The 25,888-nt window shown below is 43.8% G+C and overlaps 1 protein-coding gene across 5 annotated transcripts in view; it reads left to right on the plus strand.

Moving 5' to 3' along the window:
• KCNQ5 (potassium voltage-gated channel subfamily Q member 5) overlaps nt 1-25,888 on the plus strand; it is a 577,457-nt gene that overhangs the window by 458,515 nt on the left and 93,054 nt on the right. For all 5 annotated transcript variants that reach the window (XM_029224298.1, XM_029224301.1, XM_029224302.1 and 2 more), the window contains exons 4-6: nt 10,346-10,521; nt 10,786-10,911; nt 21,064-21,174. In XM_029224298.1, coding sequence (XP_029080131.1) covers nt 10,346-10,521; nt 10,786-10,911; nt 21,064-21,174 — 413 coding nt within the window. The remainder of the gene's footprint in view (nt 1-10,345; nt 10,522-10,785; nt 10,912-21,063; nt 21,175-25,888) is intronic.

Below are 25,888 nucleotides of genomic sequence, written 5' to 3' on the forward strand. Positions count from 1 at the left end.
GGAGAGAGGGGAGATATTTGGAGCAGAAGCAGCAGAAGTACACAGCTCGCTGGATGTGAGATGAAGGAAGCAGTAGAGAAGATGCTCACCTAAAATCAAACGTGCAGTCTGTATCAGGATGCTGGGGTTTTAACGGGTACATTTATTCTGAAATTTACCTGGAGAAATAAATAGGTTTAGAATAATTCATAATCTTTTTTTACAAAGGAGTAACATTGAAGGGATATTACCCTGTCTAATATCTAGTGTCATACTGATGACGCATAGGGAATAGAACAGAAAGAATCTAGAAATAGACCTCTCCATGAGTATATGGAGACATTTGGAAAAGAATAGGCTTTTTATTTAGGTGGTATTGGAAAAACTGGCTATCACATAGGATAAAAAGAAAGATTAGTTCTCTACTTCACCACAGAGACAAACATAAATTTCATAAAAGTTAAGGATGTCTCAGTTAGAGTAATGCTAATTGTTATAACATACAAATCCTCAAATTCCAGTAACTTCTCAAATTAGAAGTTCATTTCTTCCTTGCATTTGAGAGTCCAATGAAGGTGCTTCTCGCTGGGGCTAGGGTGTGTGGTAGAAGCCCTGCTGCATGCGGTCACTCAGGACCTGGCTGACAAGGCCCCGCCATCTTCAGCATCTGGCCCCTAAGAACATCCTGAAGGCCCACATGAGCTGGCAGACGGGAAAAGACAGCCCCTAAGGCCATCTGCTTCCCCTCAGCCCGGAAGAGGCACACACCATCTCCACTCACCTTCCATCGGCTAGGACGGGTCACATTCCCCCACCCAGAGGCGAGCGGACCTGGGAAATGACGTCCCTGGTAGGCAGCCGCTTCCCAGGGGTAGTTCTGTGCCTCAGAAGATAAGCATGTATCTGTGGAGGACAGCTAGCTACCGTTGCCACAAAGGACATGCCAAACAGAGTACATATGTTAACTAAGTGAGCAGCTAAATACACCAGACAGAATCTAGGAAAGTAGTTTCATAATCTTGGGCAAAGGCCTTCTTGATGACTTGCCTTCTATGACTTCTTCATGACATGAATCTGTTAAAAAAAAAAAAAAGGTGATGTTTTGTCTATCATATTAGCAAAGATTACAAATTTATAATATTCCACGTAATACTTGAAAATGCTTAGAACAGTATTACACAGTAAACAGTAAATTTTAGCTATTATTATCACTATCGTTATTTTATTAGCATTGCTTTTTATTAGCAAGGAGAGATAAATACTTTCATACATTGTTACCACCATTTGGAGGGCACTTTGATAGCAAAACTCAAAATGTGCCAGCCTTCAACCCAGCAATCCAATCTCCAGGAATGTATCCTTAAAGAGAATACCTACAAAAATTTGTGTACAAGGCTATTCATTTCAGCATCATTTTAATAGCAAAAATTAAAGAACTTACAGCTCCTTAGTAAAGAATTAGCTAATTAAATAAATTTACTTCTTATACGTATGTCTAAGGTTTTGACATTTTATAGCAGCTATTACTTTTATAATTTTAAAACAGATATTTCATTAAAATTATCCAAATTTTAGCTTATAGTGAAGTCACTGAAAAGAGCTCAAGGAATTAGAACAAAAATGGAGGTGGGAGAGGGTAGAATCACCAGGAATGTAGTAATTGTTGCACTTCTGTTTTGCCCAGAGGCAAGAAGATGAAATGACCTTAAAGTGCAAGAGGGAAATTTATGTTAGCTATTAGGGGAATCTTTCTGAGACTCTAACATAATTTACAAAAATTCTTAAAACCTGAAGTCTCCAGACAGTTTCTAGATGTCAAGATGTACCCCCTTTGTGGTTCACCTCTAGAAAACTTATCTCTCCTAACAATTACTAGTATAAAAGTGTTCAGCTGTGCTTTGTTTAATCCATGTGATTTAGTTCTTCCCTTTATGATTTTAAATTAGGCCAAGCATACTAAAATATACTTTCTGATAGATGCATTGCGTCACGTAATTGTAGCAACAAAACACCGCCCGCCAAGTTCAGATATACAATTGACCCTGCTTTAACCCAATCTTAGGTCCATGATAGGGTAACCTTGGATGTGAATCCACCTTATAATGAGGGCTTTTCAGTATTTCAGTGACTAATCCCTTTTACTCAGCATCCGGGGTGATCAATTTGTATTGATTTTGCTGACTAATCCTGGAGCAAAGTTCCAGAGGGGTCTAATTATAACCTCATACACACCCTACGTGTCTTAAATATCACAGTATTTACTTCATTCAAATCTTTGCAGTCTCCTCAAGTCTCAAGAATTCATCCATAAAACATTCTAAGTGACTCAGTGGATATGTGAGCCTACTTCCTAATAGCTTATAAGCCTATATTCCACATCCCTAATGGGCTGCCTGTCATCAGTAACTGTTTCTTCCCTGCTTCCTGACTTGTTCCTCACTGTTTCCGTTGGGAGGGCATTTAAGAGCTCCAGATTACACTTTTTTTTTTTTCTTCATGCAGCTTGGAGCTCCTCCTTGTTTATTAGCAGTTGTGTTTCTTTCTCTAACCCCACTGTCTCTGGATGTATCCGTAAAGGTACCATCTGTTTTAGTGCCATTTTATTTCTGCTTTATTCTCCCTGCACTTCTTTCTTTCGTCAATGCTTTATCGTAACAATTTATTCTTGCTTTAGTTTCCACCTGCTTTTACAGCCTATCCCTTTCACCCTCCCCGCCACCACTACCCCCCAGCCCATGTCACTCTAGATTTCCTTTATCCAAGGAATGGGGTACCATGACTCTTAAGGGCACAGCTTTGGAGTCAGGTAAGGGCCAGCTCAGCCACTTGTAGGTATGGCTAGTTGACCCCCGCAAGCCTCAGTTCTTCATTTGTAAGGAGGAGAAAGGAATGATACTGTGTCCCTCATAGGGCTGTTGGGAGGACTAAATGAAATGATGGACTTCAGGGTTTCCCAGTCTTGGCACTACTAACACTGGGGACTGGTAATTCTTTTTTCAGAGGGCTGTTCTCGGCATTGTAGGATGTTTTGAAGCAACCCTGGCCTCCACCACTAGATGCCAGCAGCAACCCCCTTCCCAGTTATGACAACCAAATATGTCTCCAGACGTTGCCAAATGCCCCCGGGGGGCAAAATTGTCCCTACTGACAACCACTGGTGCACATAAAGCATTTGGCACAATGCCTGGTACACAGTAGGGACTTGATAAACATTTGCAATAGATTGATGATCAGATTGATGAGTGAATATTCATTTCTAATGCAAGTGTCTAATACAATGCTTGACCCTCAATTAACTTCTTCATACACGAACAGATGAACAAATGAATCTGAAGCCAATGAGCCTTGAGGGCTACCTGTAATTCCTACAGGTGCTGTCTTCACTTAAAACAAATGCTCCTATGTTGCAAAAAACATTTTGGACAAATAACTAATTGTTATTAGTTAAATTGTTATTAGAGCAGCTTAAGCTGTTCTACCCAGTTTTTCCCCAGCTTTATTGAAATGTACTTGACAAAAACATGGTGTAAGTTTGTGTACAATCTGTCGATTTGATACACTTACATACTGCAAAATGATTGTGAGATAACAACTCCATCACGTCGCATAATTACCATTTCTTTTTTGTGGCGAAAATATTTAAGATTCACTCTCTTAGCAACTTTCAAATATATAATACAGTATTATTAACTATAATCACCATGCTGTACATTAGGTTCCCCAGAACTTATTCGTCTTATAACTGGAAGTTTGCAGTCTTTCACCAACATCTCCCCATTTCTCCCCACCCCCTACCCCCTGGTAAACATGATTCTAGTCTTGGTTTCTATGAGTTTTACTTTTTTAGGTTCCACATATGAGTGATATACAGTATCTGTCTTTCTCTGTCTGGCTTATTTCACTTAGCTTAATGCCCTCGAGGTCCATCCGCATTTTTGTAGACATTAGGATTTCCTTCTTTCTCATGGATGTACAATATTTTGATAGATAGGTAGGTAGATAGATAGATAGCTCTTCTTTACCCATTCATCCATTCATTGATGGACACTTAGGTTGTTTCCATATCTTGGCTATTGAGAATAATGCTGCAGTGAACACGGATGTGCAGACATCTTTCAAGATCCTGTTTTAATTATCTTTGGATATACACCCAGAAATAGGATTGCTGTGTCCTGTGATAGTTCTATTTTTAATTTTTTGAGGAACCTCCATACTGTTTTCCATAGTGGCTGTACCAATTTACATTCCCACCAACCGTGTAGGAGGGTTCCCATTTCTCCACATCCTCTCCAACATTTATCTCCTGCCTTTCTGATATAGCATTTTAACAGGTATGAGGTTTTGATTTGCATTCCCTAATGATTAGTGATATTGAGCACCTTTTCAATACATGTTGGCCATTTGTATGTTGTCTTTGGGAAAATGTCTGTTCAGATCCACTGCCTGATTTTTAATTTGATTGTTTGGGGTTTTGGATTCTTTTTTCTTATTTACTATTGAATTTGTATTAGTTATTTGTATATTTTGGATATTAACTCCTTATCAGCTATGTGATTTGAAAATATTTTCTCTCTTTCATTGCCTTTTCATTTTGTTGATGGTTTCCTTTGCTGTACAGAAGCTTTTCAGTTTGCTGTAGTTTCACTTGTTAATTTTTGCTTTTCTTGCCTTTGCTTTTGGTGTCAAATCCAAAAAATCATTGCCAAGGCAAATGTCAAGAAGCTTACCCCCATGTTCTTCTAGGAGTTTTATAGTTTCAGGTGTTACATTTGTCTTTAATCCATTTTGAGTTAATTATTGTGAGTGGTGTAAGATAGTGGTCCAGTTTCATTCTTTTGCGTGTGACTGTCCAGTTTTCCCAACACCGTTTATTGAAGAGACTGTCCTTTCCCCGTTGTATATTCTTGGCTCCTTTGTCATTAATTAACTCACCATATATGTGTGGGTTTATTTCTGGGCTCTCTATTCTGTTCCATTGACCTATGTGTCTGTTTTTATGCCAATATCATACTGTTTTGATTACTATAACTTTGTAATATAATTTGAAATGAGAAAGTGTGATGTTTCTAGTTTTGTTCTTCCTTCTCAAGATTGTTTTGGCTATTCAGGGTCTTTGTGATTCCATACGAGTTTGGGACTGTTCTTTTTCTGTGAAAAACAGCACTGGAATTTGATAGAGATTGCACTGAATCTGTAGATTGCTTTGGGTAGTATGGACATTTTAACAATACAAATTCTTCCAATCCATCAGCATAGAATATCTTTCCATTTATTAGTGTCTTCTTCACTTTCTTTCATCAATGTTTTATAGTTTTCACCGAACAGATCTTTCACCTCCTTGATCAAACTCCTTCCTAAATATTTTATTCTTTTTGATGCTATTGTAAATGGGATTTTTTCCTTAATATCTCTTTCTGATAAATTGTTGTTAGTATATAGAAACACAACTGATTTTTGAATATTTATTTTGTGTCCTGCAACTTTGCTTAATTCATTTATTATTTCCAACAGTTTTTGGTGGAGTCTTTAGAGTTTTCTATATATAATATGTCATCTGCAAATAGTGACAGTTTTACTTCTTCCTTTCTGATTTGGATGACTTTTATTTCTCTTTCTTGCCTAATTGCTATGGCTAAGACTTCCAATACTAAGGTGAATAAAACTGGCAAGAGTGGGCATCATAATTTGTTCCTGGGAAACAAAACAAAGGGAAAGTTTTCAGTTTTTTACCACTGAGTATGATGTTACCTATGGGCTTGTTTTGTGGCCTTTATTACGTTGAGGTGCATTCCCTCTATATCCACTTTGTTGAGAGTTGTTATCATGAAAGTGTGTGTATTTTGTCAAGTGCTTTTTCTGTATCTATTGAGATGATCATATAATTTTTATCCTTCCTTTTGTTCATGTGGTGCATCACATTGATTGATTTGCAGATGTTGAACCGTCCTTGCATCCCTGGAATAAATCCTACTTGATCATGGTGTATGATCCTTTTAATGTACTGTTGAATTCAGTTTGCTGGGATTTCATTAAGGACTTTTACATTTACATTCATCAGGCATATGTACTTTTATTTTCTTGTGGTGTCCTTATCTGGTTTTGATATCAGGGTAATGCTGACCTCATAAAATGAGTTTGGAAGTGTTTCCTCCTCTTCTGTTCTTTTTATGGAAGAGTTTGAGAAGGATTGGCACTTACTCTTTAAATGTTGGTGTAATTCACCAGTGAAGCCTTCTGGTCCTGGACTTTTTTGTTTGTTAGGAGGTTTTTGATTACTGATTCTATCTCTTTATTAGTAATTGGTCTGTTCAGCTTTTCTATTTCTTCCTGATTTAGCCTTGGTAGGTTGTATGTTTCTAGTAATTTAACTATTTCTTCTAGGTTGTCTGTTTCATTAAGATCTGCTTCTGGTAGTTTATCTTGTTCTTTTGTTTGGAACATATTACTTTGTTTCTTCATTTTCCTTGACTCTTTGTGTGGGTTTCTGTGTGTTAGATGAACAGCCTCCTACCCCAGTCTTGACAGACTGATCTTGTGTGGGAGATGAACGTCATCAATCAGCCCAGCCTTGGCTTCTGGTTGTCTCTAAAACCTATGTGATTGTCTAATCACTTTCCCTGTTTTTAGTGGCGCCCAGTGGTTGAATATGTGCCCAGACCGATCAGTGTCCCAGGGGGAGGGTCACAGTCAGCTCCTAGATACAGGGTCCAGTTTAGGAGCAGTGGGGAAAGTGTGTCATTAGACCCCATCCAAGGAGAAACTGGGAGGTGGGCATTTCACCTGTCCCCTCTCTACTGGGCCCGGTTATACAGCCATGGAGTGGGGGAGGGGGCTATGGGGTCCGGAACCCATTATGAACTTCTTTCTTTGCTACAGGCCTGTGGGACTCCTGAATGAAAGCCCCACTGGCTGTCAGAGCCAGGTGACCCAGGGCTTCTTCTGTCAAGCAGCAGCCTCAAAAGCTGGGGCACCAGATGTGTATAAAAGCTTCCTGAGGGAGATACTGGCAAACTGGAGCAGGCCAGAGGGAGAGGCCAGGGGAGGCGTCCACCGGCTTCTGTGGTCTCAGGAGAGAACTGCAGTCACTCCCTAGTTGGATGCTAAAAATTAGAGGCCTGACTGGCAGGCAGCAGCTTTTAAAGTACGCAAGTAGAACCCTTTCAGGAAAGATCGGGGAGACTGGCGTTTCTGCCTGGACACGGGTGGTGGGTGAGCAGAGGCCCAGTGCTCACGCCCGCTAATACCTGCTTTTGTGTTTGCTGTAGTGTGTGGGGCTCACAGATGCAAGCCCCGCGGCTTTCAGAGCTAGGTGTTTGGGGGTGGGGGGCCATCCCTCTGGTGGGAGTCTTAAAAATTGGGGCACTAAAAATGGGGTTCAAACCCTTAGTCTCCCAGGGAAAAGCTGGGAGTTGGAGGTCCCTGCTGTGTGCTAGGACTGGGGTTTATGGCGAGTGCATCTCAGCCTCTCCTGCCGTTTTGATGTGAGCGTTTTCTCATTCTCCCAGTGCATAGGAGCCCCTTGGCTAGTTTCTGGATTTCCTGCCGAGGGAATTACTGCGTGTGTAGCTGTTCATTTGGTGTGTCTTTGGGAGGGCGGTGGTTCAGGGGTCTCCTATGATGCCATCTTTAAAGACCACGGCTGCCCACTGTCATAAAAGGTAAATCTTAGGGAGATTTCCTTTTTATAAACATCAGTGGCTGACGGCTGTGAATTATTATATTGCTGTAGAATTCTGTGCTGGTTTGATTAACTTACAGGTATTTTAGATTGATGTTCCAGTTATTAAGCCACTGATGTGGTAAGAGAACAAAGCTCAAGCTACTTTTAAATGTTTATTAACCTAAGTTTATTCTATAAACATTTATTGAGTGCCTACCATGTTTCAGGCACTGTTCTAGATACTTCGGATACAAGTATCCAACCTTGTGGATCCTCCATTCTGCTAAGTAATGGTCTACAAAAATAATAAATACATAAATAAAAATGAAAGTCAAGAGTACTCATAACTTCTAAAATATTAAGCTGGGAAATATCTAGGTGGTACTGACAGCAAAATTCCCGTGGATGACTGTAATCCAACAAGAAACATTTTTGTGGGTGCATTCATTGTGTGCCATGTGGTTGCTCATTTATGACTTCATTTCATTGAACTCTGACTTTCTGATCTGAATTAAAATGAGCGTATTAAATCTAATCTGTGGTTACCTTTACATATTATGTGACTTAAAACCTTTAGATTATGATTCACTGTGTGCATAATTTTTGAAATTTTCTCAAACCTACAGGGTTCCTTTTTCTAGGTTTTCTCTAATGAACTGACTTTATAGCATACTTTTTGTGCTGTAGTGTAACAGGCCTATAGCTGATTTTTTAAAACTAATACAATATATGTTTTTTGTGTCTCGCTTTTTTCATCTGTGGAATACCTAACCAACACGGGGTGTTATAAGAATTAAAATAATATAACATTTGTAAAAGACATAGAACTAAAGGAAGTGCCTGGCACAAAGTAAATTTTAAGTCTGTGCTTTCTGCACCCCTACTGGTCATTTACTTACTTCAATTTTTTCTAATATTGTACCTTTTTCTTTCCTTTGTACACTTGTGAGGAAGCAGGCCTACAATGAGAAATAGAAGCAAAATGTATATCCATCAGGGCCATATAAGGAGTGTCCCTTTGTCTGTAGACCACTTGTCTTAGAAGTAAGTCCCTCCAAATGATGAAAACCAAGAGATGTTTTCACATTTAACTCTTTTTTAAAGTTTTTTCCTGACTTCAAAAGACATTTTCATTGTTATAAAACTCCAACATTACCAAAATTAATAACTTAGAAAGTCCCTTTATCCACATACTCACCACAACTCTCTACCCCAGAGAGAATTCATAGTAATATTCTGTGTCTATTCTCACATGTCTTTCCTAGGTGTATAATATATGTGTTATTAAATAAGAGTACATTGTACATACTGCTTTGCGACTGACTTTACTCGCTTAACGTCTTTGATGTCCGTATCAATGTAGGTAGTTCCTTCTCATCTCCGACAGCTATGGAGCGAGAGAAAAGGATGCATTTGTGGCTGGCTGTGCACCCAGCCACAAGCTCCCGCAGCGTGCAGATGCGACTGGAGGAATCCCTTTGGCTCACCCACGTCCTGCCAGCCCCTGACCCTCTCCAAGTCCTGACCCAAAAGGGCACCAGGAGAGTGAGTCTAAGGACGCTGTTAGTGCACGCCAGAGGCCAGGCCTTCCTGAATGCAGGCACGACTGGGCTGGGCAGAGGATACACATTCACACAGCAGTTACCCCTGAGGCTCCCAGAAACATCAGTAACTGCGACCCCCTGAGGTGGAGCTCTTCTTTGGAGTGTGGCCACCTGGTCATGCACAGCCCACTCGCAGCAGGAAGGACATCTTACTGAGGATGATCAGGTCAAGCTAACCTACTGTAAAATCTCCATTGGAAGCCATTCATCCCACTTCACCTCTCCCACTTCAAAGCCTACCTTCCCTCGCTCAGATGTTTACCCTTGGAGCGATTAAGTCATTCATCTTTTCTATGCTCTCCTTAGCTGCTCTTTTTAGCTGACAAAAGGGCAGATATGATTTAAGCCAGACGTCAATATGTCAAACATTAAATATCCATTCCCATGCAGTGCGTGGTATGTATGATCACCTCCTCTATTGTAATAAATGGAATGTTAATTAACTTGTGTACAGAACTTACCCAGAACTGACTGGCGCCGTACAAAGCACTCAGAGCAGAACGCTTAGAGCGGTCCGCTCAGTTGGGGCCTTTGTCTAAGAGGCTGCAAAGGTGCAGACTCCACAACACAAGTGAATTTTCTGCAGAACAGAGCTACCAGCTTCTTCGGCAAGAAAACAGGAGACATGATTATGCGAAGTAGCCCTTTCGCATCTGGACAGGCTATGTACTCTCTGTGGCATCAGCCAGCAGGCCGCGGTGCTTGGGCAGGGGCAGAGGCAGAAGCCCCTTCCTACAGGCAGGACCACCCGTGCCGCCAGGACTGCCGTGGGGACGCTGCGCCAGCCCGAAGCCCTCCGAGCACCGGACCTTCCGAAGGCGGTGTCCAGGCCTTTGAAGGTTAAACGGCGAGTGGTCCAAACCTGCGTGGCTAAAGCAGAGAACGGCCGAGGGTCAGACCGGGGCAGCAGGCGCAGGAGGCCACGTCCTCCGCCTTCCACTCCTCGGCGATCACAGAGCCCGCATGGCGCATGCCGGCCTAGGGCTCAAGAGCAGTTCCCTGGGCCCCAAACAGGTCAAAAGGACCCTTTCTGAAATCCTGGTTTGGAAACTAAAACCTCCCGGTCGTGCTACTTACGGCTGCTTCACCCTCTTTCTTTCAGATACCATCGTTCTCATCGCCTCCATAGCGGTAGTTTCTGCCAAAACTCAGGGTAACATCTTCGCCACGTCGGCGCTGCGCAGCCTGCGCTTCCTGCAGATCCTGCGCATGGTGCGCATGGACAGGCGCGGCGGCACCTGGAAGCTGCTGGGCTCCGTGGTCTACGCGCACAGCAAGGTGGGGGTGCCCTCGCCCAGGTGCGGGCAGGGTGTTCTTAACTTCTTCCCTTGCTGCCATGATATTTACTAAACCCATCGAAAGCAAACTTAATCTTTTCAGTAATTGGTTAAAGCAATGTGGGACACAAGGTGTAGTGGATTATGTGAAAGTCATCATAAGTATCCAAGCAGTAGTCAAACGCACGGAATCATGCTTGTATTTTTTTTTCCCTTTTTCAAAGATTTTTCACCTCTAAAAACCTCTCATTCCTTTTATATCTAGGAATTAATCACAGCTTGGTACATAGGATTTTTGGTTCTGATTTTTTCGTCTTTCCTTGTCTACCTGGTGGAAAAGGACGCCAATAAGGAATTCTCCACCTACGCGGACGCGCTCTGGTGGGGCACGGTGAGTGTGAGCGCCTGCTTGTGTTTATTGGATGCTGTGAGATGTTTCCTTTGAATGTAGTGTAGGGATTCCCATGGGTGGTCCCAATAAAACGATGAACTTCCAAAAGGGAGTTAAGTGAAAATGTACAGCGCTTATAATTATCTAAAGAGTTTCCCCTGTTAAATCCAACAAAGTTAAGTTCTCTAACAAATCATCAGTAGTATTTCTTGCATGCTACACTGTTGCCACAATAAAGACAAGTAATTTTTTAACCGCGATTAAAATGTTCATGGGCTTGTTCGTTTTAACTGTGGAGCACAGCTTTAAAGTACAAATGGTTGCATTGTTTGGCCACTTGTCAAAAAGTTTATCTGAGGTTTAAAATAAAAAAGGAAAAAAGGAGTACTAGCTGAATGAAAGAAAAGTAAAATTATGGTACAAAAAGGGAGAAAGAGAAGAGTGGTAACCATCTCTGAGATCAGAGACTATAGACCCTGAATTTCAAAACTTTCCACTCATAAAACTCTTTTTCCTTTATATTGTTGTTAAAGGATAGTTTTCCAAACAAATAAAAGTAAAATCACGACTCTCATACAGGTAGAAAATAAACATGTCCTCAAGATTTTATTTAAACTTTTAAGTATTCAAACGAATGTGCAAACAGAGGCACACCTGGCTTCTTCCACAGTGAAAGAGGAAAGTCAGAGGAACCCGCACCAGACAGAATGTACCTACACGTCTGTAAACAAGAATTATTTTGCATTGCTGCTACAACTTATGTAGTCCTAAAATAGCTCAAAGGCCTGAAAGGTGCAGAGCCCGCCCCATAAAAGCAGGAACTGAGAACCTGGAAGAGCGTACTCTAAACAACACATAGTTTTCCATCAAAGCAAAAATTGTCTTTACAGTGTAAAGAATCTATAAAACAGTCAATGAAACGTGTACCCTATTAAGAATGTCATAGGATAAAGGAGTGCTTTATGCAATGTGTAAACTACATTTTTTAAATTCTATTCCTTAAGGCATTCCAAAAGGGTGAAAATACAAGAGCAGTTATAGTTGTTTGAAGACTTTCCCTGTCTCTTTGGTCCAACAAATTTGTTCTCTTCTAAATCATCGGCAATAATTCTTGAGTGCTAGATTGTCGCCAAAATAAAAATCTGTCATCTTCTTAAACTGTGATTAAAACATTGGTAAGTTCGTTTGCCAGTTTGCTTTGTGGAACACAGATTTTTAAGTTCCCAGTTGTTGCATTGTTCCGCTATTTGTCAGAAGCTCCTCAGCGAGAACTAGATCTCTTGTCAAGGACGTGGATAACTCGGCAGGGCCTGTAGTAAGCAGAACTTGGTATGTTTGTGGGTTGCATAGCAGCAGTAATATGAATAAAAATCAAAAATATATTCATCTGAAGATTAAGATTTTTTTTTTCCTTAAATTATCAGAGTTAAATGTCTCCAAGATTGTGCCACTGATAACAAAGCATTCTGTTGGTTTAACAATTTGGTTTCCAACTCCTTCCCCTACCCCACAAACAATAATGGCCACTTTGAAAGGAGGAAAAGTGGAAAACCCAGAAGAGAGCAGTCATCTGACATTCTTAAAACACTTCTTATGTGTAGAGAACAAATGAATATCTGTGACTCGCGGTGGGATAAACTGTGTAAACTGAGCAAACAGGAGGCTTTTCTAGCCAGCAGGGGGAAGACAACTGATTATCCCAGGCTTCAAAGCAGCGATTTGAATTGGAAGTTTAGATTTTGCGCCTCTGTGATAATTCTAACGTGCGTGAGTGATGGGACACTCAGAAGCCCCTTCTCTGAGGTGCATCTGTTGGTGGGTCCACCTGGCAGCTCTCTGGCCTTCTGGCCTTCCGTCTTCCTTTCTCCTTCCTACTAATCAGAATCGCTGCGCTGTGTGTTGAACAGTGTGTGGGAAGCTCTGAATGTGCCTCTCACTTAGTCACCAGCTTGTTTCTTTTGCCGGAACAACCCATGGAGCAGGTTTCCAAAGGTTCATCTCTGTTCGTTTCAGGGAAAAGCAACATCTATTCATTGATTTCATTCCAGTAGTGCTATTTGACTGAAGTTTAACCTGTACTTAACAGGATCTTTGAATGGCCTAACTATGTCTCTTTAAAGAAAAAAAAAAGTCTAGCCTTGAATACAAGAATAAAAATTTTCTAAGGTGTTGAGCTTCTAGGAATAAAAAAGGCCTTGTTGGTCCACAGTGGGTTTGTTGATATTAACTGATTCATTCATGAAATCGTCTGAAGCCACAAAAAGCAAACAAGAGAACTTATTAGTTCTATTCCTTATAAGAACATACTAGGTCTCCAGTGTGAAGTAAAACAAATTTAAAATACTGAATGTACCTTTTATTATATGTTAATGAAGACCTTAATGAAATCTATGTCTGGTTACTTTTTAGTCAAAATTGTCCATGTTTGAAGTGAGAGAGTGGCATGGACATAAATACACTACCAAATGTAAACTAGATAGCTAGTGGGAAGCAGGTGCATCGCACAGGGAGATCAGCTTGGTGCTTTGTGACCGCCTGGAGGGATGGAATAGGGAGGATGGGAGGGAGGGAGACGCAAGAGGGAAGAGATATGGGGATGTTATGTATACATATAGCTGATTCACTTTGTTATACAACAGAAACTAACACACCAGTGCACACCAGTGCAAAACAATTATACTCCACTAAAGATGTTAAAAAAAATAAAATAAAGATAAAATTGTCCATGTTGCATGTAATGGACACCTTGCTAACTAAGGAAGTATCCAGAATACATAGGGAAATGAAAGCATACTGCACTGGAGTGTTTCTTAGTGCTAGGCTTTGGTGAAAAAACAACAAAAAAAAAGGAAATCCTAATTTCTTAAAAAAAAAAAAAAAATGCCCGAAGTATCGACATTAAAATGCCATTTGTAGGCTATGGATCCAGTGTCCCAGTGAATTCTAAATATTAAATACGAAAGCCCTTCCATTAAGAAGGTGCTGAGGGCTGTACCCAAACCAACTGCAGGAGGGACACATAGTGCCATCAGCACTGCTCAGAGCCAGTAACAACTCGGAGAACTTTGATACCTGAAAACAATTCCATACTAGCGAACAACAGTACTCGGCCCACTGAGTAAGTGGGATAATCGATACAAAAGGCTGGTCCTAGCGCATGGCAGGTACCCAGCCACAGATGCGGCTGCCGTGGATGTGAGGTGGGAGAACCACTACAGCCAAGGAACACAGAGCGGTACCTTCCTGGCACACCCACAGCTTAAGTGCAGAAGGGGCGTGGGAACTGGGGTTTCGCTGAAAAGATGTTCTGGCTTCTGAAGGAGCAACTGAAGAGGCGTTGATGACAGTGGACGTGCCGGGGGAGAGGGGAGGCTGAGGCCCTAGCTGCGGCTCCGGGACAAGAGGACCTTCTGGTTGCTGGGCGGAGTTCCATTTAATGTTATTTCCTATTATTATTATCCTCCTTTCCAGTTGCTTTAGGTTTATTCTGAAGTAATTTAAAAACAGGTTTTCCCGCAGTTATGTTTTATTATGATCTCCTTCTTTCCTGTTATTATTTTCTTCCTTTTGATTGGCTGAAACAACTTAAGATCCCATCCTCCTGAAGTAATTTTTCCTGGTAATGACCTATTCTTGAAGGCCAGCTTGTCCTCTTCCTATTTACCACCATTCCTGTGACGAAGACAGTGTTACGGGTTTTTTTAAAGACGCAAACAACAGCAGATGGTATAAATCTACTCTTGAGAAAGCATCTGAAAAGTACAGCCTCCACCTGAGACCTGTGCCTGAGATGATTCCTTCAGACATGTAGAGGATTTGATGTCGGCCAGAGTTAGTCCCAGAATTCATGCTAAAAACCAGACAATCTTTCTCCAAGCATCAGTATGGGAGGCTCTGCATTCAACAGGTTGTACAGCCCAAATATATGCCATGAGTTTCATCCCCCTGCAAAGTCTAAGAATAGGAAATGGTGCACATTTGTGGAAAGAGCTAAGATACCCTTGTCACTGATAACATCTGTTACCCTTCTGAGAATCAACCCTCCTCCCATCAGGTTCACCAGGACAAAATGTTTTCTTCCACTTCATATAAGCTGTTGCTTTCTGACTTATCTGAGTCGGATAATTAACTGTATCTGCTGGTACAGTTAATTAAAGTTGTGTTTCTTACCAATGCATTACCTGATGGTATCCAAGCCTTACTTTACTTCTAACCATTCAAGATTATTAACGACCAAGTGAAAACTGAGACACACATACCCCAGCCATTACCCCCCAAAACAGCCGAGTGGTTAGTAACCCCTCCAAGTGCCACGCCTACCTTAAGGGCATTTATGGGCTATACTGGTTATAAGTCTCTGTGGGGAACTCTTTCCTAAGATGTCTGTTCCTTGAAAATTGTCACCGCACATGCAACTCTGGACACTTTTGCTCAGTATTACTCCATAAGCACTGAGCACGTGCTGTATTGAAAAAAAAAATGTATTATAGTCAGAGGAGACCAGGGTTCCAGCCCCATTGTTAGTGGAGGTGTGATATTAATCAATTATTTAATATCTCTGTAAAGCTGAGAAAAGAATAGTACCCAAACACAAAGTTGCTGTGTGTATTAAGTGAGATTAGGACATGTAGATGTACTTTATCAAGCACTAGACAGATGTTAGTCACCACTATTACTACATATTTGACCACAGTCCTGGAAGACCAGTATGGAATGCTAATGCCCTGAGCTCCCTGCCACAGCAGAACCCAAATTTTATGATACCACCAACACGGGAGTTTCTGATGTTTGGAGATCAAAACTCTTTCTGATGTACTAGTTCAAGGTGACCAAATTTCAAAATTGACTGTGCAGATTCTGTGACTACCCACTATCTGAAACCGTATGCTCAGGAAGTGGCCCAAAGAGAAGAGAAGGGAAGAAAAGAGACTCGAAAGACGAGAAAAAGAGCAAAGAGGAGGGAAGGGGAGGGGAGGGGGGAAGGGGAAGGGGAGGGGAGGGGGGAAGGGGAAGGGGAGGGGAGGGGAGGGGGGAAGGAGATTGTTGACAACTGTCAACATGAATCTTCTTCCCTTAAAGGACCCCCTTAGGAACCTTCATGCACTGTTGGTGGGAAGGTAAATTGGTGAAGCCACTATGGAAACCAGTATAGAGGTTCCTCAAAAACATTAAGACTGGGCTTCCCTGGTGGCGCAGTGGTTGAGAGTCCGCCTGCCGATGCAGGGGACACGGGTTCATGCCCCGGTCCAGGAAGATCCTACATGCTGAGGAGCGGCTGGGCCTGTGAGCCATGGCCGCTGACCCTGCGCGTCCGGAGCCTGTGCTCCGCAACGAGAGAGACCACAACAGTGAGAGGCCCACGTACCGCAAAAAAAAAAAAAAAAAACCACTCTGAGCACTGAGACACAAGGAGAACAGCTCAGATGTGTGATCGGAATGGAAAGCAGACGGAGAAGTGCAAAGTTATTGCTGTGACCAAACCATGACATTTCTCCTTCCCTTTATTATTATTCATAAACTACTGGAAAGGATTAAGCTATCTTAATTAAGATTAAGATTAAGCAGAACAGGTATAATAGATTAAAATCTTTCCCACGTATTTAAAATTAGGAACCTGTAATAAAATGGAGCCAGGAATGCTGTTTCTGCAATCTCAAGGAATTCCTTTGAGAATCCTCTACCCATACTGCTGGTGGCATCTGATTCACTTGGCTGCTGGGTTCTACTGCCAGTTCCCTCTCACAGCCTCACAGCCTGGGCCTTTCCTGTTCCAGGCCCTTTGCTCCGCACAGGTGACCCTCCTTTGTCCTTCACTGTTGACGGGAACTAGCCTGAGCTTTCCAGCCCTGCCTTCCTCTCACACGGCCAAGGCCAACCCTCCAACGTGTCCTTCACCCTATGTCCCTCCTCCTCGGGTACCCCCCCATCATAAAGCTGCCACCCTCCCCTCCTCAGCCTCGGCCTCTCTGCAGACAGGCACAAGCACATTCTAGAAAGCACCCACTCACATCAGAGATTTCCAGGAGTTCCGGCCCCATGTTTCTCACTCTGTCGCCAATGTTCTGGAAAGAATTCTTTATTTATTTACTAAATATTTATTGAGTTCCTCTTACTCTGGAGGCAAACATCATGCTGGATGTGAGAGAGACAACAAAGAGTAAAGGCACGGTCCCTCCTTCTAGTAGAGGAAATAAGGACCCCTCCCCAGAGGAAAGTAGAGCAGCAGTACACTACCCCTCATGATAAGTGCTGACAGGAAACAAGGAGGACAGAGAGAGACCAGAGGCCGCCTGTGGACAGTGGCCAGGGGAGGCCTCTCTGAGGACAGAGTGTTTTGGATAACACCTGAAGGATGAGAAGGAGCCCCGGAAAGACTGGGGGCTGAGGGAGCAGAGTGTGCAAAGGCCCTGAGGCAGGATAGCCTGGCCCATCGGAGGAGCTGAAAGGACACTGTAGTTAAAGTGCAGTGAGCAGGGGGGGACCAGGGGGACCCTGGAGACTTGGGCAGAGACCAGGTCATGAGGTCCGTAGCTAGGAGCTTAGAATTTATTCTGAATTTGGTGAATAGCCATTGCAGGGTTTTTAGAGAGGAGGAAGAAAATAACAGCCCTTGCAGGTGTGCAGAGAAGGAACTGAGAGAGGCCAGAGCAAAAGTAGAAAGAGCAACTGAGAGACGGTGGCTCGTGATGCACATGAGCCAGGACAGGGGCAGCCTCAGGGTGCACGGTGACGAGTGTGCAGGCAGGTGTGGTGTATACACGACGGTGCTACTTAGCCACGAAAACGAGGAAACCCTGTCATCCGCGACCACGTGCATGGACCTTGAGCGCTAAGTGAAACAAGGCAGACAAAGACAGACACTGTGTGATCTCACTTATATGTGGAAGCTTACCAAAAAAAAACCACGAAAAGAGATGGTATTTGTGGTTACGAGAGGGGCGGGGAGTGGAGGAAGGTGGTCAAAAGGCACCAACTTCCAGTTATAAGGTAAACTAGTACCAGGGATGTTAGTACCACATGGTGACTGTAGTTGACATTCCCATGTGATATACAGGAAAGCTCAGAGAGTAAAGCCTAAAAGTTCTCATCACTCTTTTCTTTCTCTGCATCTCTATGAGATAATGGATGTTCACCAACCCTGCTGTGGTCGTCATTTCACAGTACGTGTCAATCACACCGTCATGCCGTACACCTTAAACAGTGATGTATGTCAACCATTCCTTAATAAAACTGGAATAGTTATCGTCTAAGAAAAAAAAGAGGCTGCTCTAGCAGCCCGGTCTTCAGTGGTGGCCGTGATGACAGAGAGAAGGCAGTGGCATTGGGGAGATCAAAGCAGCGGAACCTGCTGAGGTATTCAGAGAGACACCTGTGGGGAGGGAGAGGCAGCAGTGCCCCAAGGCTTCTGATTGAGCAGCACGGTGGTCAGTGGGACTGTCGACCAGGAGGGGGTGTCATCGGGGGAGCGGCTTGTTTAGGATGATACAATTTCCGTTTTAAACATGTTCAGTTTATTTTTTTATTTGTTTCACATCCTTTAATTCACAACACCTGCTTTTATTTTATTTTACTTTATTTATTTTTTTGGCCATGCAGCATGCGGGATCCTAGTTCCCCGACCAGGGATCCAACCCGCGCCCCCTGCAGCAGAAGCGTGGAGTCTTAACCGCTGGACCACCAGGGAAGTCCCTAGACATGTTCAATTTAAATGACTGTGCAGCATCCCAACAGAATACCCGCTGCAGATGTGTGAATCCAGAGATCAGAAGAGTGGTCTGGCCTGGAGGTAGAAACTCAGTGTGTTCAGCATAAAAATGGTATTTATACCCATGAGAGTGTTTCACGTCGCTGGGGAAGAGAGAGAAAGGAGGGGAGAGAGGGAAAGGAAAGTTACAGAAGAATAGAATTTTAATTTTTTTATATAGTTATTTCATTTACTTATTTTTGGCTGCGTTGGGTCTTCATTGCGGTGCGCAGGCTTCTCATTGCAGTGGCTTCTCGTTGCGGAGCATGGGCTGTAGGCGCACGGGCTGCAGTACTCGCGGCACACAGGCTTCAGTAGTTGTGGCACACGGGGTCAGTAGTTGTGGCTCGCGGGCTCAGTAGTTGTGGCTCGCAGGCTCTAGAGCGCAGGCTCAGTAGTTGCGGCACACAGGCTTAGTTGCTCCGCAGCAGGTGGGACCTTCCCGGACCAGGGCTCGAACCCGTGTCCCCTGCATCGGCAGGCGGATTCTCAACCACTGCGCCACCAGGGAAGTCTCGAATAGAGCTGAATTTTTAAAAGAGAAAAAGACCCAGAAGCAACGCTTAAGAATCCAGTATTTGGAGGTGGGCTGGGGTAGGAGGAGCCACATAAAAGGAGCCGCTAAAGATGTAAAAGGAGAAGCACAGAAGCGAGGAGAGAGGAGAGGGTCTAGGGAGCAGTGGCCAGCTGAGTCGAGCGCTTCCGGAGGGTCTCCATCACAGAGCGCCTCTTCTTCCACCGTTTCTGCCTCTCAACTTATTGGCCCTCCTTCAGAGCCCGGGGAGGACAGCCTGCCCCAAACTGCTGCTGTTAGAAATCACCAGTGACCCCTGTCTCTGTGTCCACATCTTTTCTCAGTCCTCATTCTCCTTGTTCTCCCTGAGCCTGTGGCATCAGGGCTCACCTGGTCCTCTGTGAAACTCTCTTCATTGAGTTTCTGTTTCTATAACCCATTCCCAGTCCTCCTACTTTTGAAAGTCTGTATTCTCCTCTGACTTTCCTTTCCCCTCCATCCCTTACATGTCTGTGTCTCCTGAGGAGGTGCCCTTGGCCCCCCCTTTGCACCCTTTGCAACCTCATTTCTTCACAGAGCTTAAAGAGTCACTTGGCGTCCTATTCCAAAACCCAGATTTCATGCCAACCTCAATCTCTCTCAAGACTCAAGCTCTCCTTCTTAATTCGTTGCTCAGACATTTCTAGATCAGCGTCATACTGATAGTTTAAAAACTCTCATTTGAAAGCCACTCTTCTTCTTTGCTCCAAACCCTCCTCTTTCTCATTATCATATTTCTATTTATGGGGCAATCATCTTCCCAGCTGAAACTTTCCAGTCATGTAGATTTCATCTTCCCCTTCCTCTCAGACACGCTTCTATTGAACTTCCTCAGCTCATCTCTTTACTCTCCACCCTGTACTGCCCCACTCCCGCTGTTCCGATTCAGCTGCCCCATCATTCTACCAGATCAGGCAGAACCTCATCGGTCCTGGAGCGGAGCCAGGGCTTTGTTCTAAGGCACATGGGCAGCCCCTGGAGCACTTGACCATCGGGGAGACACGACTCAGGGATCATTTTTCAAAGACACTCCCTGGTCCAGCTTCAGCGTAGCTGGTTAGCCTCCTCTTCAGACCCACCGTGCTCCGGCCCAACTGAACACACGTTCCAGAACCCACCCTGTTTATTTCACTGCTGTGCAGCTGGTCACCTGTTTCCCCTCCCTAGATCACTCTATCATTTCTGCCTCTCAAAATATTACCCCTCCTTCAAAGCCTGGGTATGATGACATCTTCCCAACAAAGCTGCTTCAACACCCCAAGCTGGTAATAATCTCTTCTTTGAATTTGAGCAGCAGATTATTTTGTGCATTCATCAGCATACCTGTCTTGCCCTATTTTGCGTTTTAATGACTTGTGTGACATATCTCCCCCCTTATGCCATAAATATCTCAGGACAGGAACTATGTACCTCTCATTTTTGTTCCACTACTAATCAAAACGCATACCTTGCACACACCAGACCTTCAGGAAATGCCCGCCAAAGAAATAAATGGACAGCCTGAATTAACATAAACTATTGTTTTGTGTACTGATCCAGTCCTAAATCCATAGTGCTGTTGTTTCTGTATCATTGATGGTTATCCACTTACTATATAATATAGCCTTTCTTTGAATGCACTTAGAAAAGATGGAAAACTGTGTTATAAGGGAGGAACAAGTATGTAGGCTATTCCCTTCCTTAAACAACGAGAAGTTCTGTTATGCGTCATGGAAAATTAAAGCACAGTAATAAAATGCACCAACCAGACTGGTTGAATGATGATTCAGTGGAAAGGTTGCTTTGCCTCCTGTTCATGGGTCCTGACTTTCCTCTCAAGTACTTAAGCTGCACGTCCTATTTATTTTGTTTTTAGATAACACTGACCACAATCGGCTATGGAGACAAAACCCCCCTGACCTGGCTGGGAAGGCTGCTCTCTGCGGGCTTTGCACTCCTGGGCATTTCTTTCTTTGCACTTCCTGCTGTGAGTATCTTTGCAAAACTTAAGCACTTTCAGTTGGATCTTGGAGGTTTATTAGCACGAGCTTTCACAAAACGGTATGCCCTAGAACACAGCTCTATCGTTCACTAATACCATTTTTCTGATGTAATGTTGACTTTTCTATATGTATCTAGTTGGATAATTTACAAAATACGGTCTTCCCTCGGAGTCGCTTAACCCGAGAGTCTTATACCAGCTGAGGCTTTAGGACCAAATGATAATTCAGGCAACACCACCTCTCAGTCAACAGGTTACTAATACATTGAAAGTATGTGTGAAGATTTAAAGATATCCTCCTCTTAAACTGATGGCTCCCATTAGGTGCATAAGGTGTGCACTCCTGAAGAGATGCATGTGCCCACGTGGAGTAGCTACCTCTCAGGTCCACTTGAGTGAAAAGCGTACAGATTTAAAGGGTTTTTATTAATGTGTCAGATGATTTATTCCTTGTGTCATCATTGATTTTTGCTAACAACCAGTTTCCTATCAGAATGAAGAACACACTTCCCTTCTCTTAAGCTTCTGAGTATTTTCTCCATACTGGATGAAGCCTTCCTTTCTGATTGTTTTATCCTCTTGTGTCTTCAAAGGCACTTGGTCAGAGTACTACCACTTGCCCCCCTCCCCAAGAGCTCGCTTTTGGCTTCCCCTTGTTGGAGAGGAGCCAACAAGCAGGACTGTGAGAGCCGTGGCCGCCGTCCCGCTTAGGGAGCAGCAGCCTCGGTCTTGCCCCAGACACAGGCTGGCTCACGTCACAGCCTCTGCTGCAGAGGCCCCGGGGCAGCCCTCCCAGGAGCCAAGGGGGTGGGGCCTTCAGCACCACAGCCTGTAGCTGCCGGGGCTCCGCCTCTGCCTGGGACCCCTTGTCCTTCCCGTGGCCAGAGCTCAGCTCCAGACTGACCAGCTGGTTGCACCCCGGACCATGCAAGGTCAGAGAAGGGTTCCAAGAGACCACGCGAGAGCACGGGCATCAGACCCCACTTTGAATCCGGGTTTGTCATGTGCTGCCCACGTGTGAATGTGTTGGTTTGCTAGGGCTGCTGTAACAAGGCATCACGGACTGGTTGGCTTGACTTAAACAACAGAACTTTATTGTCTCGTAGTTCTGGAGGCTGAAAGTCCAGGATCACGGAGCTGGCAGGGCCGGTTCTTCCTGAGGGCTGCGAGGGAGGATGTGGCCCGGCCTCTTCCAGGGCTCGTAGACGGCCGTCTGAGCACTGTGTCTTCACATCGTCTTCCCTCTGCCCATGTCTGTGTCCAGGTTTCCTCTTAAAAGGACGCCAGGGGGGCTCCCCTGGAGGCTCAGGAGTTAAGAGTCCTCCTGCCAGTGCAGGGAACACAGGTTCGAGCCCTGGTCCGGGAAGATCCCACATGCCGCGAGGCAGCTAAGCCCGTGCGCCGCAACTACTGAGCCCACGTGCACAACCACTGAAGCCTAGAGCCCGTGCTCCGCAACAAGAGAAGCCACCGCAATGAGAAGCCTGCGCACCGCGAGGAAGAGTAGCCCCCCGTCACTGCAACTAGAGAAAGCCCACGTGCAGCAAGGAAGACCCAACGCAGCCGAAAATAAACAAATTAATTAATTAATTAATTTTATAAAAAGGACACCAGACGTACTAGGTTAGGGCCCACTCTAATGAGCTCACTGTAACTTGATTACCTTCGTAAAGACCTTTTCTCCAAATAAGGTTACATCTGAGGTCCTGGTGATTAGGACTACAGCCTATGAATTTTGGACACAAGTCAGCCTGTAAGAGAAACCCTGAGTACATTTCTTTATCAATATCAGGTAGGAAAAATTATCACACCCAGAGAAAATCTGTTAAGACCAATGACGTAAGTCAGGTGCTTGTCACAAAGAAAATTTTCATGATGTGTTTGTTTCCTGCTGTGACAAAATGAAGCAGAGTCCAAAAAGCGTCTCACTTATCCAGAGTCTGCTGAATCTGGCAACCTCAGCAATTCAGACCAGAATTCAGTTCTCTGCCCAGCAATTCAGTGGGCAGAGACCAACTCAATAACCAGATCCCCTACAGGAGAATACCTTTAGAAACAGTAAAACGTAGTCTTGTGCTCTTTTCCCAAAATAATGGCACAAAAGATCTGCCTCTGTTGTGTTTATACTTATCCTGAGGCCACACGTATAACAACCTGTGTGATCCCTCGAAGAACTACAGGCAGGGAAGGAGGCCCCCTCTGCGCTGTTCCCCGCTCTGGGCTGTTCCCATGGGCACCCGTGTATGTGCCGTCCTCCCAGGACAGCCTCGAGGCTCGTTCATAACCTGTGCTTAATTTAGAGAAAAGTCTGGTAAACTGAGGTCTGTGCTTTCACACCTGTGAGGATTATAGACAGCAATGTAGAAGTACGGTGATAGAACACACATTAGACCAGGAAGAGGTAACAGCAAGGGAGGGAAAAGAAAAGGGTAAGAAGTGAGCAGACATAAGTGTTCAAAGGTGAAAAGACCTGGGCCACTTGGCCTGAAGGTCAGCCCACCTCAGCGAGACCCCCTGACTCCATCCTGAGACCATGGACCATCACAGGAGGTTCAGCTGTGTGGCTCTTAGGTTAAGGGTCAGAGACTAAGTGGCCATTCTTGTAAAGGTTTCCCAATAAAGTGATTACAATTTTATATGCAAATTAAATTAATACATGTTGGAGATCTGAACATCTTGCTTGCATAGAACACGCCCTAACGGTGCCAAGCAAAGTAGACTTCACCATGGATCTTTTTACTGCAGCCTCACGTTAGGTACTGAGTTCTTACTTGAATGAAAGACTCAGTGGCTCCCGCATACTTTTAAATAAAACAAGGTGGCTGGAAATGCCGTTATGTCTTGTGCACCCGCGGGCTGGCAGGGGTGTCGGATTGAAATTAGGAGAACACGTTGGCATTTTGCTAAGAAAAGTCAGAGGTGGATTGTGGCCCATCCCTGTTTGAGGTCCTTCTACCCAGGAAACAGAGGACCAAGAAAGAGAAGCTCCTTTCCCCATCTTTTCCTCAAGGCAGAAGGACTCTCGCACACATCACAGAGTCACACAGACCAGCAACTCCACCAGGGGTCCCCTTCCCTGAGACCCCTGCCCAACCTCGCCCTGCAGGGCAGGCCTTTCTCCACCTGCGGAAGCCCCTTACCTCCTGCTGAGAGGATCTTTCTGTCTAGCCTGTTTGCCAAGTGCAGGACTGGGGGGTACAGATAGGCTCTTCTAATCTGGAAGGGAGTATATTTTAACTATAATTAAACAAGGGATAAATATTTTAAATACTGACCAATACGTGTTTCCTTTTTATTTGGTGTTTATGTAGCACTTCTAAAACTTAAAACCTCAGAATTTGTTATCTGATCTTAGGAAATGAATTAAGACAAAAATCAATTTCTGAGACTTTGTATCTATCGGTATGGATACTGGAAGGAATAGCACATAAGTTATATTTACATGTATATACTTACATAACTTACAGGATATATTTATATGTAACATAACAGGCTTTATTTTACCAGCCTTGTGTTTCTGTTTCTGAGCTGGGGACGGAGGGAGGTGGGGCAGGCTCGGACAGCAGCCGTAAGAAGACGACGAGCAGAGCTAGTGCAGTGACTGCTGTAATGGACAGTCTGGCTCAGGAGACATGCAGCCGACATTTGCCATCTACTAGCGAATGTTTCTAAGCACTGCCAACGTGATTTTCACCACATTTAATATGTTTGGCAGGTGCTAAGTTTGTGCTATGTAGGGCCTGGCCTGTCTTCATTTTCCAAAAGGGATCTAACTGGGAACTTCATGTTTACATAATGAATGCTCAAAAATGGTAACTATTGCTGCTAATTCAATGCCTACAAAATCTAAATTATGCTTCCTATGAGTGGATTATACACATCTATGCATATAATATGAATACATAATATACATAATATAAATATATGCTATAAATTCTGCTGTTTCATAGTCTCTTGCATGTTTAAACTTCATGAAAAATGACATTAAAAGGAAAATACTTAAACTTTTCCTTAATGCTCTTAAGGAGCAGCAAGAAATTTAGGAGTTACATGTAACTAAGAGTTGATTTGGATTTGCAAACGGAAGGCCATTTTTATAACCTCTGAATGGAGGGAGATGTTGTCTAAATCTACACATAAGACCCTACAGACCAGGTTTTCGTAGAGCTTGGTATGTTCAGTCACAGCCTGGATGAGGCGAGGGCCTCCCGCTGCACAGCACAGTCACTAAGGGAGTGAGATGGAACAGACCTCAGACGCCATCCCTCATCTCACGGCGCAGCCCCTCACCCTGACCGATGGGGGAGTCGGTCACTGCTCACTAATAACAAGACTGTCGTCGCGTAACTGCATTTTAAACAGGATTGTGTTATTCATTACCTGGTCATTGTCACAGAGGTCCTCAGAATTGTGGAATCTCAGGATGAGAAGGAAGGTTAAAGGTTACCTAGAGCCCCAAAATGTCCTCGCCAAGTTTTCATCCACTGAGACCTAACACCTCCCAAGGACTAGACCCATCACCCCCTTGAGCAGCCTGTACTATCTTTGAGTGACTTCAAACATGTGAAGAAAAGGAAAATAGGCGGTCCTTACCTGTGGCAAATACTGACTTAGAGCTTATAAAATGCCCGGCTGTATGTAGCCTAAGGGTTAGACTCCTTGAAGTTTAATAAGAAGCTAATAATTTATAGCTAGCAAC

This window comes from Monodon monoceros, unplaced genomic scaffold, assembly GCF_005190385.1.
Source record: "Monodon monoceros isolate NGI ecotype Baffin Bay Population unplaced genomic scaffold, NGI_Narwhal_1 Super_Scaffold_15, whole genome shotgun sequence".
Classification (NCBI taxonomy): Eukaryota; Metazoa; Chordata; class Mammalia; order Artiodactyla; family Monodontidae; genus Monodon; species Monodon monoceros.